The sequence below is a fragment of the Barbus barbus genome (assembly GCF_936440315.1).
Source record: "Barbus barbus genome assembly, chromosome: 29".
Taxonomy (NCBI): Eukaryota; Metazoa; Chordata; class Actinopteri; order Cypriniformes; family Cyprinidae; genus Barbus; species Barbus barbus.
This window is the reverse complement of record NC_136757.1, coordinates 13,755,648-13,770,055: the sequence shown is the minus strand read 5'-3', so window position 1 is coordinate 13,770,055 and position 14,408 is coordinate 13,755,648. Positions and strand designations below refer to the sequence as shown.

At 36.0% G+C, this 14,408-nt stretch overlaps 1 protein-coding gene across 1 annotated transcript; it reads left to right on the top strand.

Moving 5' to 3' along the window:
- The first annotated feature begins 194 nt into the window (after positions 1-194).
- On the top strand, positions 195-14,176 carry LOC306849354 (PI-PLC X domain-containing protein 3-like). The gene is made up of 3 exons (XM_079384312.1): positions 195-350; positions 8,147-8,855; positions 12,671-14,176. The coding sequence occupies exons 1-3, from the start codon at positions 248-250 to the stop codon at positions 12,825-12,827; spliced, it is 969 nt and encodes a 322-aa protein (XP_079240438.1). The 5' UTR covers positions 195-247; the 3' UTR covers positions 12,828-14,176.
- The last annotated feature ends 232 nt before the right edge of the window (positions 14,177-14,408 follow it).

The following is a 14,408-nucleotide window of genomic DNA, read 5'->3' as shown; positions in this document are numbered from 1 at the left end:
CTATAGTTGCGCCCACACCCAGCACACACACGGGAGGGAATGATTTAGACCTCTATGCAACGAGCTTCTAAATGTTTGTAAAGACGCTGTTTAAATCCAGAAGGCTGGGGAAATTGAGATGTAGGAGCGGCGCGCGCCGTCTCGGGGGTGTGGTGATGCTCGCGCTGTGAACTCACGCGAGCGCGGGCGCTGAATACTAGAGCACTCCGAGCGAAACACGGACACCGAGCACCACAGAACCGACGGCATGGCTTCATCTCAGGGGAAAAGCGAACTCCGTTATGCGGACTGGATGTCAAGTTTACCGGACACCTTGCACAGTATCCCTCTTACCAACCTCGCCATACCGGGTAAGCCTTATTTTGCCTTTTAATGCGCGTATTGGACTAACTGTGGACAGTGACAAACTGCTGCAGATTATATATAAATGATTGTGGTCAGGTATTTAAATGACTAACTGACCGTTGCAAAAGTTTTTTAGTATCATTTTAATCAACTCTTGTTCAAAACGCACATTGCGCTGAGAGGTCACCCAAACGTAGCCCAGATAATATGGGTTCTGCTTATGACATAAGCTATTGTGTGACTAACAGGTTGTCGACATTAATATTGATCCAATCTAGCGAGTTTATAATAATGTTAAGACGTGTGACAGAAATTAAATAGGACACTTGTTGCTCGGGGCTCGAAATCCGTCTCTGCGATGGATTAAAAGACATATTACACGTGTGCCACAGTCTTGAGCAGATATAATATTACGAAATAACACTGAGATTATGGAACTACAATGTAGTTGGATGAGCAGTAAAACGTAAATACCAGCGAAGTGAAGAATAATTGCTTTGCCACTTTTTTTTTACTTTACCCAACAAATTCTAAATGTTCTCAAACCCCCTAAACATCTTATTCACAAGTAATAGGCTAATACACAATAGCCCCCCCCCCCCCCCAAAAAAAAAAAACACTCTTAAATATATAGGTTATTTACTGCAATTCACGATTCTATAAAAACCTGTAACATATTGCCTATGGAACATTCCCAGTGGATAGTGTTCTTCACAAGAATCCAGGAATCCAGTATGATTCTTCTATGGCTTTGTGGCAAAAACCCATTTTAGAAACCTTTGTTTTTAAGAACGTAAAACACCTTTCTCACAGGCAGTACTCACCATAATATGCTCCAATTGTGCACATAGTGACTTAGATGTGACATCTAGATGGCATGTATGTAATCATCATTATAGTAACTGTGTTTGTTGACACTGTCCTGAAGTACAGAGCAATAAAAATATATTGGAAGACATGTTGGAATCAGAAGGTGCAAGACTATTAGCATACAGGCGTTGCATGTTCACAGTGTACAACCAATAATGATTCATCACTTGTTGAGAGAATGTCAATTCTGCAGAGACAAATGCAATCAGTGATTGAGCTCTCATTACTTGTATGAATCTGTTTAAAGGAATAGTTCAGCCAAAATAAACAAAAGATAAGAACATTTATCAATATGGGTTACCAATATGGGTAGTTTGAAAAAAAAAAATCATTACATTATTATTATTTAAAATGTGAAAAGCGCAGTTTTTATCTAGTGCTTTTTATGGCCTTTCAGAATCGTTCTGAAAGTAAGAGTTTTTTTTTATAATGGAGTTTGGGTAGTTGAACCGCACCAAAGGCTGGAGCAATCAGCCCCGGACAGCTCTGATTAAAACCCCTGATTAAACATCTATGTCGCTGATTTTGACCCTGTGCCACAGGGACCAATTAACTGGCCTGCCACCTCCAAATCGTCTTCTTAATCATCAATTGCAGATTCTTATTTCTTGATCGTACTATACAGTAAGTGCTCTGACTTCAACATACTGTATAAATGCAAACTAAACTGAATGATTTGCATGGATGGCTGCAGTGAAGATCACCTCATGCTACTGATACTGGTCTGTGCTGGATTCATCATTCCAGCAGTAGTATAGAAGCAGTAGCCTACTTAAGGACAACTTGACCCACTGCCATCACCACTCTTTTGTAAAACTTTTGTAAAACAGTGTTGTTGGCGAGGCTGTGGGTGGGTGATGGAAAGTTGTAGTGTAGCAGCTATTTATCAAAAAGCTCTAAACGAATTAAGGCTTCGGTAAGAATTCTGGACACTTACCACTCCCACACAGATATCTTGCAAAACTGTGAGCTTTTGAGTTAGTCTTACAATGTGCGGTTAACATTAACTCTTAAAGATAAGGACAAAGATACATTAAAATGGAGGCATCCTGCCCAGGGGCTTGTATACAACTGACACTGTATGAAAAAGTATATATCTGTCTGTTTATCCATCAATTGTAGAAATGCATTGATCATCTGCAACAGTGAAAGCTTTTGTACATCCATTCCTTCATCCATTGTGATCCCGTGTTAGTTAAGTCTGATTTTGCTTAAACTGGTAATAGAGTATGTTTTTCAGTTTAACAGTAGATATAATTAGACAAAGCAATGGTTATTTTAGCTCCTCAAGATCAATTCCAAAAACATAATCATTGATCTTTCGCCTTTGTCTCATGCATATTTCAGTAGTGCTTTATTTCATCCTCAGGCACTTTTGCTCTCATGCTGTCATATTGTCAGGCTGCTGGAGGTTTGCATGATTTTCCAGAAAAAAAATATTTTTGTTTTTTCAAAACTTGCATAATGCACTTTGTTTTAATTTATAAGTCTATATTAAAGACACTACGAAACTAGAACCGACCTATTTACTCTTTTTACTTTTCTGTGTCATGCTGGTGTTATTCTAGTGCATGTTATTCCCATGGAAAAAGTAAAAAAAAAAAAAAAAAAAACTTTATTAAAGCCATAAACCAAACCAACCAGCTACACAGTAAATCACAGTGATACAAGTTTGGATGTTAAGCATAGAAAGAATGTAAAATTGGATAAAAAAACAAAAATACAAGGTTGCACTTAACAGCTTTAATGAAGGAACAAACTACCCAAGAAGCTTTACAAATGAAGTAGTTGAATTTAAAAACAAATAAGAACTATAACTATTGATTTAAAGATTGTATTGAAACAGTAGACTTTGTTGCAAAATATGAATATATATTTAGTATATAAATAGTTTGAGAGCATAAGGAAACTATTATTTGTGGTGCTTCCTGGAAGTGGGCAGAATTCCTTTTGTGCGATTTGCTTACCGTGATTCTCTGATTGGTGGAGATTTATATTTAATTACTTTTTCACCAGGAATTGAACTGTTTAACATGATTATTTAAAAAATAAGTTTTTGATGGCTTCAACAAAAGCATACCATTAACAACCTCGTAGTTCACAGTAGGTCTGTCTTTACAAGTTATCATTAAAATCGTATTCTTCTATAGAAAAAGTAAATGAGATTTTTACTTCCAGAACCCAGCTAATGCACTCTATAACTCGCTTTTGATCTGCCTCCATTCTGGTATGTAACATTCACTTTTCACAATCAATAAATTTTTGGGTAAAATCAAATCTGTCACTACATTTTCTTGATAATACATCATATTAGCAAACCTTAAACTTTCTAATTTCTAATAGCAATTCCTTCCTATACAATAATTTTCTTCAAACGTCATCAAAGTCAGTATGTGGATGTATTATAGGCCCTGATATTTTTAAGCACTGCCACTCAAAAACTGGCTCTGCCACCTCCTGCGGCGTGAAGGTCAATGTTTGCGCTAAGAGAATCTAGTGTGTCTTTTATTTCCTCTATCGGAACTCTTTTTATAGTCATTCCAAATTAAGAGGCTCAAGAAATCATTGAAGCCTCTCAAACCTCTCTCTAAGATTAAAGATTTGACTGATCCTCCTGTTGCAACTCAACATTGTTTACTTGCATCATCAGTATTGGCAGTATTTTGGAGGTCGGCTAGTCGTCCTCCACATACACACTTGAAAAAATATGAATCATTCTCCTATTGGCAAACAAGTCCCCGGGGGGGCAGACATAAAGCGTACCATTACTGAACTGAATAGATATGCTACGTTCTGCCCTCATATTGTATTTGTCAGGAGGATCTTTGTCACCAAGGGATACATTTATCCCTTTGTTGTGGACATTGAACAGTGTTTATGTACATAATAAACCTGCGTGCCTCTGCTAAGCGTCTTAGAAAAATGCCTTTTATGCAGAAGCGGGCTTTTGTTTGGCTCTTATACTACTTTGCTCTGCTCGATGGCTGGATTGATGAGGTCATCACCCCGTTACAGTCACCATTGTCACCTGCACAGGTGGCAGGACCGGGGCAGAGGAATTGTGCTGAGGGTGCTTGTGCTGAAGTGACAAGCCCACAGAATAAGCAAGACATCACTGCTTTATCAGCCACCTGTGCCTTGAAAGTACGTAGCGTATTGCAGTTCAGTGACAGACATGGAACCAGGGCTTATTAGGTTATATGGAGAGCCATAATTGATGTTCTTGCTACGGCTCTCATAAGGGAATGTGTCTCTGCCCCTTAATCATATTTGGCATGTAATCAGCTTTTGGGTGGCAGCCAATGACAGACACTGTAGAAACGGAAAAATCTGTGGGTTGTGTTTTGCTTTTTTTTTTTAAATTTATGCCATACAAATGTAAACACTTTATTTTCTGCCATTTATTAAAACTGGCAAATTTAGCTGATTAAAAGCAACATTATGAGTTTTACGAATTTTTCACGTTTACTAAAGACATATTCCTGTGTTTTTTTTTTTTTTCAGTGACACATGATCCTTCAGAAATCATTCTAATAAATACTGATTTGAAACATTTTGTATTATCATCAGTGTTGAAAACAGTTGTGCTGCTCAATGTTTGTGGAAGTGGTGATAATATATTCAAGATTCTTTCAAAAATTCAAAAAAGTTCAAAACAGCTTTTAATTAAAAAATAAATCTTTTGTGACATTGGAAATAAATTTACTGTAACGTTTCACCTTGACGTATACGTACGGAATAAAAATATAATTAATGATGGTATAGAGTAGACAAAAGCATTTACCATTAATTAACAACAGCATATTTCACGGTACGCCTGTCTTTAACCATTCTAATAACAGTAAAAAGTAAATGTAAAAACAAAAATCCTTACTGACCCCAAACATTTGAACTGCACTTTATCTAGATTCACATTTGATAGTGAATGATAGTGTTTACATTTAGTCATTTAGCAGACGCTTTTATCCAAAGCGACTTACAAATGAGGACAATAGATCGTAATGGTGTTAATCCTAATAGTGTTAAAAGCATTAGTAAGAGTAAGTTAAAAATTACAAACCAGTCAGCAATATTTTGCATCATATGCCATCATTTTCTTTGTAAAATTGTTTGTGAAAAAAGCTTTTATGGATTTATACTATGTGTATTTGTAAAAATGTCTGTTTCAAAATGTCTGTTTTTTTTAAATGGTGATATCTTGCCCTATTTTTCATAAATGTAGCGTAATCCCACCTATTCACTAATGAAGAATAAGTGGTGTTATGCCGCTAACCAGAGTTTTTTGTTGATGAGCTATACCGAGGCTTCGTAATCTAACTGCAGTGGTATGTTAAAAGTGATCTTGTCTGGTCTAGACATTTGACCTTGAGACATCAGGGGAGTGCCATTAGAAAATCATCTGCTATGCCAAGTTTTTTTCCTGTCCATGAACGGCATCCATTGCCAGTTATTGGCTAAACACTTGGACTGATTATACATGATCGGTTGAAGACCAAAAAAATCCTCCAACTCTAGGCACATCTTTGTTGCAGATAATTGTTCTGTGAAAATTATTTTAATTACCCATTTTTCTCTTCTCCTATCACTCATTTTTCTTCATAGGAGAGCATTGCATTGGTTTGATGTCAAAAATGCCTACCCAAAATGTTTCCTGTGGTGAAGTGTTGGAATTATTTATTTATTTCCTGACAGATCACACACACACACGTCCACATACGCACACACAAAATGATTTCAATTACTTAAAGTTGCACTAGAGGCATGAAAAATCTTAATGGATTTGAACCTCGAAGGCACCGTTTGCTCTTGTCTGATTCATCTTTAAATCTGTCCATCCATCCATCCAATTGTTCATCCATTAATCCTGCACTTTAGACCCAAAAGAGAAGATTTTTAACCGGCCAAGTCTCAATAAACAAGATAAATGGAAAAGATTAAGTGACCAGACATGAAATTGCACAGTCACCATGGGGAAAATAGTCTCTTTTTCCTGTAATGATTACCTTTTTTCCTGCTGAACTGAGAGGCCATCCCCTGTGGTTGACAGTGACATGTCAAATCATCTTACAGCAGCCTAAGGGTTCACAGCAAACCCTTGAACAGAATCTGCTGTATATGTTGCTGTTGCTGTTTTTTAGTATGACTAGCATGACTCTGAGCTGAATTATGTGATGTTGGACAGGTAACCCAGGGAGATTTTGAAAGATCATATTGGAAAATAATTCATGCTAGCCCTTATTCACTATATCCACATGAATAAAAACACATTAAATCATAATTTAAAGGCTTATTATGAAAACACTGCAGCACTTTCTCATCTAGGTTTGTTCAGCAATGCTATGAACAGGTGTTTTGTGTATATATTTTTTTATATAATTAGCTTTTTATTTATTTTACTGTAGACAGGTCTGTGACTTTTCTGCACAACAAAATTGATTGTTTCCGTAATCTCTGGATTGCATGTTTCAAAAACAAAAATGAGTCTTTAATCTCCTCCTCTCAGAGGTGAAACATGAGCCCAGTCAGTCGCTTTCATTTTGTTAAATGGTCCATTTTCCCAGAAATAATTTTCCTCAAACCTTCCTAATATCAGGTTGGTGCATCTCAAAGCAGGGATCTCATAACAAGATACTCCTTTGCATTTATCTGAGGAGCTATTAGAACACCAAATAAATGCACTGGGTCCTCATGGAGCTGTAGTTGTTTAGGCCTGTTGAATTTCCCATGGTTTTCTTCTGAATACAGCTTCAGTGTAAGTTCACTTTTAAGTTTTGCACAAACACCTTAAGGAGAAAATACAAGTTGCTATCAATTATTTTTAAAAAATTGTGTTTAAATGTATGCGTTTGAATGTATAATGCTGTTTTCATAAAAACTGATTTATGGTTACGCTTACTACTTATCTTCCTTCACAGTCTCTGATTTAATGAGACGTACATGGAAATTGCATTAGTGGAGACGTTCCTCAGTTTCCACGTACCAGAAGGCATTACCTATGTTAAGGAGGGAAATGAGACATATACTGTTACTCATTAATCTGTATTTTACACAGGAATTTCCAGGCTGATCTGTTTAATGAACACTCATTAGATATATGACACACATTATTGTCATAATAGAGACAGATTGTCATTGAACTGGGAAAACTGTAGCAAATCTCTGAGGGTTGCAGTTCTTTCTTTCTTTCTTTCTTTCTTTCTTTCTTTCTTTCTTTCTTTCTTTCTTTCTTTCTTTCTTTCTTTCTTTCTTTCTTTCTTTCTTTCTCTCTTTCTCTCTTTCTCTGTTTCTCTTTCTCTCTTTCTCTCTCTCTCTCCTGGGCTTGTTAAAAGCAGCATCTAGTGCTTCCATCATTTGGACTGGTTTTATTGTTGTGGTGATTGCTGAGATGTCGTTGTCAGTGGTAAGATGGAAATGTTTTGTGAATACGGCCCCAGCTCCCTACTATTTTTTTGCTGTATGATTTGTTTTTACTACATACATTTTATATTAGTACTTGTAGTTTTCATTTTTAATTTGAAAAGGTTTAGTCAAAATATAGTTAAATATGAACTTTAAACTTACTAAATTACTTTATCGATCCACTGAATAAATCTGTATTATTAAATTTGCACACTACCAATACCACTACCAATTAGTCTGAAGTGATATGTCAATAAATAAGAAAGGATTTGAAGAATATTTAGTATGAAATAAATGTTTTTAAATAAATTATGGCATAGTTTTTTTTTTTTTTTGCTAGTGTTCTTCTATAGCATGTTGTGAATGTTGTCGTTATCATTCAACCAAAACTGGTGATTTTTGGTATTATACATGAAATCCCTTTGGAATGTTTTATATGAGCCAGAAAATTGCATTTGTTCGCTCAGTTGTAATCATCATTTTTATGTTCTCTCTTAATGAATATCACTAACTCAGAAATCTTTTCATCCAGGTTCCCATGACTCCTTTAGTTTTTACATCGACGAAGCCTCACCAGTTGGGCCGGAGCAGCCTGAGACTGTGCAGAACTTTGTCTCTGTGTTTGGCACAGTGGCCAAGAAGCTGATGAGGAAGTGGTTGGCGACACAGACCATGAACTTCACCAGCCAGCTGGAGGCGGGCATCCGCTTCTTTGACCTCCGCATATCCACCAAACCCAGAGACCCCGACAACGAGCTCTACTTTGCACACGGCCTGTTCAGCGCCACTGTACGCGAAGGCCTGGAGCAGATCAGCACCTTTCTGGCCTCCCATGCTCGTGAGGTCGTGTTCCTGGACTTCAACCACTTCTACGGCGTACAGAACCTCCATCATGAGAAGCTGGTCCAGATGCTGCGCACCATTTTCGGGGACCGACTCTGTCCAGTAGTGTTTGCTCAAGAGGTAAGCCTGAAGTACCTCTGGGAGAAAGAGTATCAGGTGCTGGTCTTCTATCACAATCCCATGGCTCTGGAGGTTCCTTTCCTGTGGCCTGGTCAGATGATGCCCTCTCCTTGGGCCAATACCACAGATCCCGAGAAGCTCATTCAGTTCCTTCAAGCCTCAGTAAAGGATCGGAGACGTAAGGGCACCTTTTTTGTGTCCCAAGTGGTTCTCACTCCCAAAGCAAGCACTGTCATGAAGGGTGTCACCAGTGGTCTGAGGGAGACCATCACAGAGAGGTAGGCTATTGTACAAAATCCGTTCAGTGAAATGTGTGGCATCAAAGAACATGTTGACTCATTAGATCTCACTCTCTGTTATCTTCAAATCGGCGCCAGGCAGATTTTTTTTACAGTCCCAATTTAATCTCATTACAGTTATTAGCCGTTGCTCAGAGTCTCTTGGGCTTTACTGATCAGGGTTTGTCAGGCTTGGTTTGAAACATGAAACTCTTGGCAGAAAGCAGATTTCGAAATGGCTCTGGATGACAGAACAACATATTCAGTGCATTAATTCTAGAGTGCACCAATATTCTGCTCATTCAAATGACTGAGAGGGGGTCTTTCCGCTTACCGCATGGAATAGATTGGCATCTGCGGCTGTCAAAGGATGATCTTCTGTTATTCTTTCTCGCCTATCAGCAGGCATGATATATAGTCTGCCACTGGGCATGCAGCTTAAGCACAGCCATAACAACTAGGTATTGGAATTGTAGAGAAATTTAATAATTAGATTCCTCTCAGCGATTCTGGTTTCTTAAAAGAATGATTCTTTTAGTATTTCTGAAGAAGGCAAATTTGGAAAATATATATTTTTCTAGCTGATTAGATAATAAATATTTGTAAAACAATGTTTTTACCTATACATTTAAATGACACTTCATAGACTTATCACAGATGCAGTACATAAAGTTGGTTTTAAATATGCAATACTAAATGCTGGAAAAAAGCTTAAATAATTTTGAATGCATTTATTTATTTTATAAGTTTTATGAGTTTTTTGTGTGGGTGGTATTTTATGTTTAACTACACATAGTCATATGAACAATTAGTCAGTGAAAATTGACTAAAGCAGCTAAAAAGTGTTTATTCAGTAATCAGACTACATTTGTCACGTTTTTCACTATACACTACTGTTCAGAAGTTTGGGATCAGTACGATCTCTCTTATGCTCACCAAAGCTGCATTTATCATTGTGAAAAATACAGAAAAACAGTAACATTCTGATGTATTCCCGAGTGAAAAATAAATATACTAAAATGTATTTGGAATCCATTAATTTCATGCTAAGTATACTAAAAATACATTTACATATTTATGTACTTAATAAAAAACCCTGCAATTGTACTTTTGGTATATTAAACTGCTATACTTAAAGTCTGCTAAATTGGAACACATTATTTTGTACTTAATGCACTTTAATTGTGCGAAAGTAGTGCTGAAGGGCAAATAAAGATATACTGAAGTATATTTGCTAAAGTGGAAGTATTGTAAGTATACTTCAGGTACACTTTAAATATCTTGCAAGTAAAGACCAGTATTTTTCAAAGATCATACACTCCTCATCAATAGTGACATTAAAACACATTTTAGGCTTAATATTGAGAAATGTTGATTGTGCACAAGTAGTATTCCAAATAAAGTTTAAATAGAATGTTTATGTCAGTAAGTCTCAAGCAATATGTTAATAGATTTGAACTATACTTAGTACGAAATAAATGTATTTTAAATATATTACATTTTATAGGGTTATTACCATGTAAAATCATTGTTTTCTATTTGAATGAAATGTAATTTATTCCAGTGATGACAAAGCTGAATTTTTGCAGCCATTGCTCCAGTCTTCAGTGTCACATAATCTTTCAGAAATCATTCTCATATGCTGATTTGATATGCCTATTTCTTACGATTATCAGTGTTGAATCATCAGCGCTGTTTAACATGATACATTCTTTTCAGGATTCTTTTATGCAAAGAAAATTCAAAAGAACAGGATTAGAAAAATAATTGAAACCTTTTATAACATTATACATGAATTTACTGTCATTTTTGTCAGTTTGTGTCCTTGATGAATTACAAGTATTAACTTCTGACCCCAAACTATTGAACAGTAGTATAGATTCAGTAGCGGTGTTGTTGGTACTAATGCATAGTCAGCTGATCCTGTTAACAGAACTGAGCATCATTTTGTCAAGGTATTTAAAAGAGTGGAACCATATCTGAACTGTAATCACACCTTATGATACCACCTTCATGCGATACACATACGTAGCTGATTCCCCCTGGGTATTTGGTGAGGAGCAGCACATTATTTCTGCTTAGTGTAACTGGAACATTAGCTAAAGGGCAGAGCTGACACCAGTGTTAGTCACCCGGGTTACAGGAACACTCATTCAGAAGTCTCATCTCAGCATCTAGCAAAATCTGAAGCATAAAATCTCTACTTTCTAAGGAAAATGCACACTTTTGGTCATATGTTTAAGTTAATTTTATCCAGGCCAAAGCCAGTGTGATAGTTTGGTGTCATTATTTTTTGCATCGATTGTGCTGATGGCAAATTAATTATAGATGAGGGGAGAGGTGGGGCACAGAGAGTAAAATGATACGGCCTCTGCCAGCACACTGCAATCTGACAATCAAGGTGTCTTATTAGCTGATAAAGCCTTCTAGCCCTTGCATCATCTGGGAGTGAGCAGTAGAGCATGAGATAACTCCTGAGTCATAGTCCTCACAGGAATGAGTCTGTGTCTGCCGATGTGTCCCCACTTCAGGTGCATCACCACCTGCAGACCATTTATATTAGATTTGTTCCAAAATCTTGTGAGCTGCCTGCCTAGACAGTATCCTAATCACATAATTTAATCATGCTTCCTACTAAGACTTGGAAACCCTGCTTCTGCCACATAAGAAAAAAAAAAATATTGCTTTGGTAAATAATTGAGACATAAAAATCATAATTATGACATAAAAGCAATTAAGACATAAAATCATGAAATTAAATTAAGACTTAATTTAACAAAAATGGACTTGGACCAATTTATAAGAGACCAACTTTTGACTTGTCGCAGTTTCAACTTATATCTATAATTATGGAGATAATTTGAACTTTTTATCTCATAATTATGACTTAATATCTCTTTGGATTTTCTGTGTTATAATTAGGACTTGTACGTTATAGTTATGATTTAGCAAAGCATGATTTCTTATGTGACAAAGTCGAAGTTATGACAAAAACAATTGACATTAAAATATAAACTTATAAAGTTGAAACTACGAGATATGATTATGACAAATGAGTTATAATTATAGAATAGCTAAAATTATGATAAGATTAACTTATCATTAATTTACTGTGTAAAGATTGATGTTTAATTTCATAATTTTGTCTTTTTGTCATAATTTCAACTTTTATCCCATAATTGACTTATGTTCTTATTTTGACTTAGTAATCTCATAATTATGACTTTGCAAGTCATTATTATTATTATTATTTAGCAAAAGCATGATATTTTTTTTTCTGTGGCAAAAAAGTGCTTCCATATAAGATAACTCATTTTGACCACATTTTAAGACAACATTGCATGTATCCTTGAACTATGAGATGGCAGACGATGCTAGAGAAATGTTGATTATAAACACACTCATAATTCATTCAGTTATAAAAAGTATTAGTGAGAATAATTGAATAATTGAAGAATTATTTTACATTAAATTAATTCAAATATTAATGAACTAATAAAATACATTTAATCTAATTTATACTATTTCATCAAAATGTGTATATCTTTGCATATTAAAGTATTGCATCAAGATGCAAGACGAAAAACAAATCACTTGTGATTTGAGACTGTTGTTGTGTACTTTGCAAGAGGAGCACTGTTTATATGGCATGTAGTGTTGCAGCTTACATTCCAGGTTGGTCTCTTATAAGTTACATTTCAGTCATGATGCTGCCTTAATAGGCAGCTCACTATGTTTTGAAACGGAGCTATTTTGTGTTCTGTTTGGGAACAAATCCCCTTAGATTGAATTGGCCTGTATATATGTTTTCTCAGGGCTCTTCCTGGCATGATGCAGTGGATCCGTTCACAGCGACCGGGGGAAAGTGGAGTAAACATCATCACGGCCGATTTTGTGGAGCTGGGGGAATTTATCAGCGCTGTTATCACCCTCAACTACTACCTGGATGATGAGGAAGAGAACGCCACCTGAGCCTCCACATCTCCCACATTGCTTGTGGTATCAATTACTTGCTCCCTCTCTCTTTGCCATATTTTTATGTTTTATTGATTTTTATTTATTTTTTGGATCATAGAGGCTGTGTTCGTCTGACATTTTTAGGGCTAATGGAAACCATGAGAATAATAGTAGAGACCAGACACGGTCAGGTGGAAAAATTGTAGGTTTTGTCTGAGGATGAACAGGGGCAGATGGTGATTTCGTTTCTTTCTGGGTAAAAAAGGTGACTGGCCTTTTCCTATGTTTCTCTGCTTCCGATCTGTTGGACTACTAGTTACTGATCCACATGCTCGAAACCTTGATAAGTTCTGCTCAAATTCTGCTTCTGATCAAAGTAACAGTAACATTTACACATTTCATGGGAATAAATATCGTTTGTACAGTGAATGTGATGCTGAATCTATAGTAGGTTTATTTCTAGTGGTCATAGTAACTTGTATGATTGTTGAGTTGTAAATACTTGTAAACCTGTTGAATTGTAACTTTGCTCACTATTTGTCATGCCCAAACATATGTCAAGAGCTGAGGCTCCCTTCAAGGCCTCAGTCTGGTCTTACAATGTTGAACTATTAGATGTTTGTATTAACAACCAAAAATTGCAATTGTATCTAACAGCATTTTTGCCTTTCTGCCATTATCAACACTAATAAGTGAGGCTTTGTATCTACATTTTTGTAGTCATCTTTTACTTTATCCAACAGATTCTTTTATATATCCGTGAACAACATACATATTCTTTGCATTTGCACTGCTGTGACTGTGGACCGTTAAAGAGTGGCCACTGAAGTTGCAGTAAAAAAAACATACAATCCATCACTTAATAATGCACAATTTGCATTCAATTGTAAACATGCCTACGTAAAAAAACACGCAAGAGACTCACTTAATGGGTGTGAACAGACTTATTATAACACCATTTTCTAATTAGCCAGACTAATTGGGTAAATGGCCATGCTAATTGTTTTAATCACACAGATGCCAAGTAATTGATTTTGTTCAATAAATGACATTATGAGACAATGTCCCACACTGCTGCCTTCTCTCTTTTACAGTCAGGTGGCACTGAAAAACTAACTAGAAAGTTTGCAGCATTGTTTGTTTTTTGAAGTGTTTAAATCATTTTTATTAATGTGACAATCCTATGGCCAACCTGGAGCATGGATTTGTGTGAATGCATTAATCATGCCTTTGTACAGTATAAAATTGCATGTAGTTGTCTAGGTCGATAAACTGTATTTACATGTAAACTTTCTATGGGTATATGTCCTAATCAAACATTTCTGACAAATCTGGTGTACAATAAATGTAAATACTGCATATATACCACATAGTGTGTGTGTGTGTTTTCCCCCCTTTTTATTCAAAAATACATTAAAATGCAATAATATATTCAGTTACTTAATACAGCTTGACACTCAGAAAAATGCATAAAATCATTTTAAAGTCATTTAAAGTCTCTCAAATTCAGTTAATTCGATTTTTTTAATGACAAGGCAAGGTTAGTTCAGGTTATAAAATGTCATGTGGCATGACACATCAACAAGTACATATTTA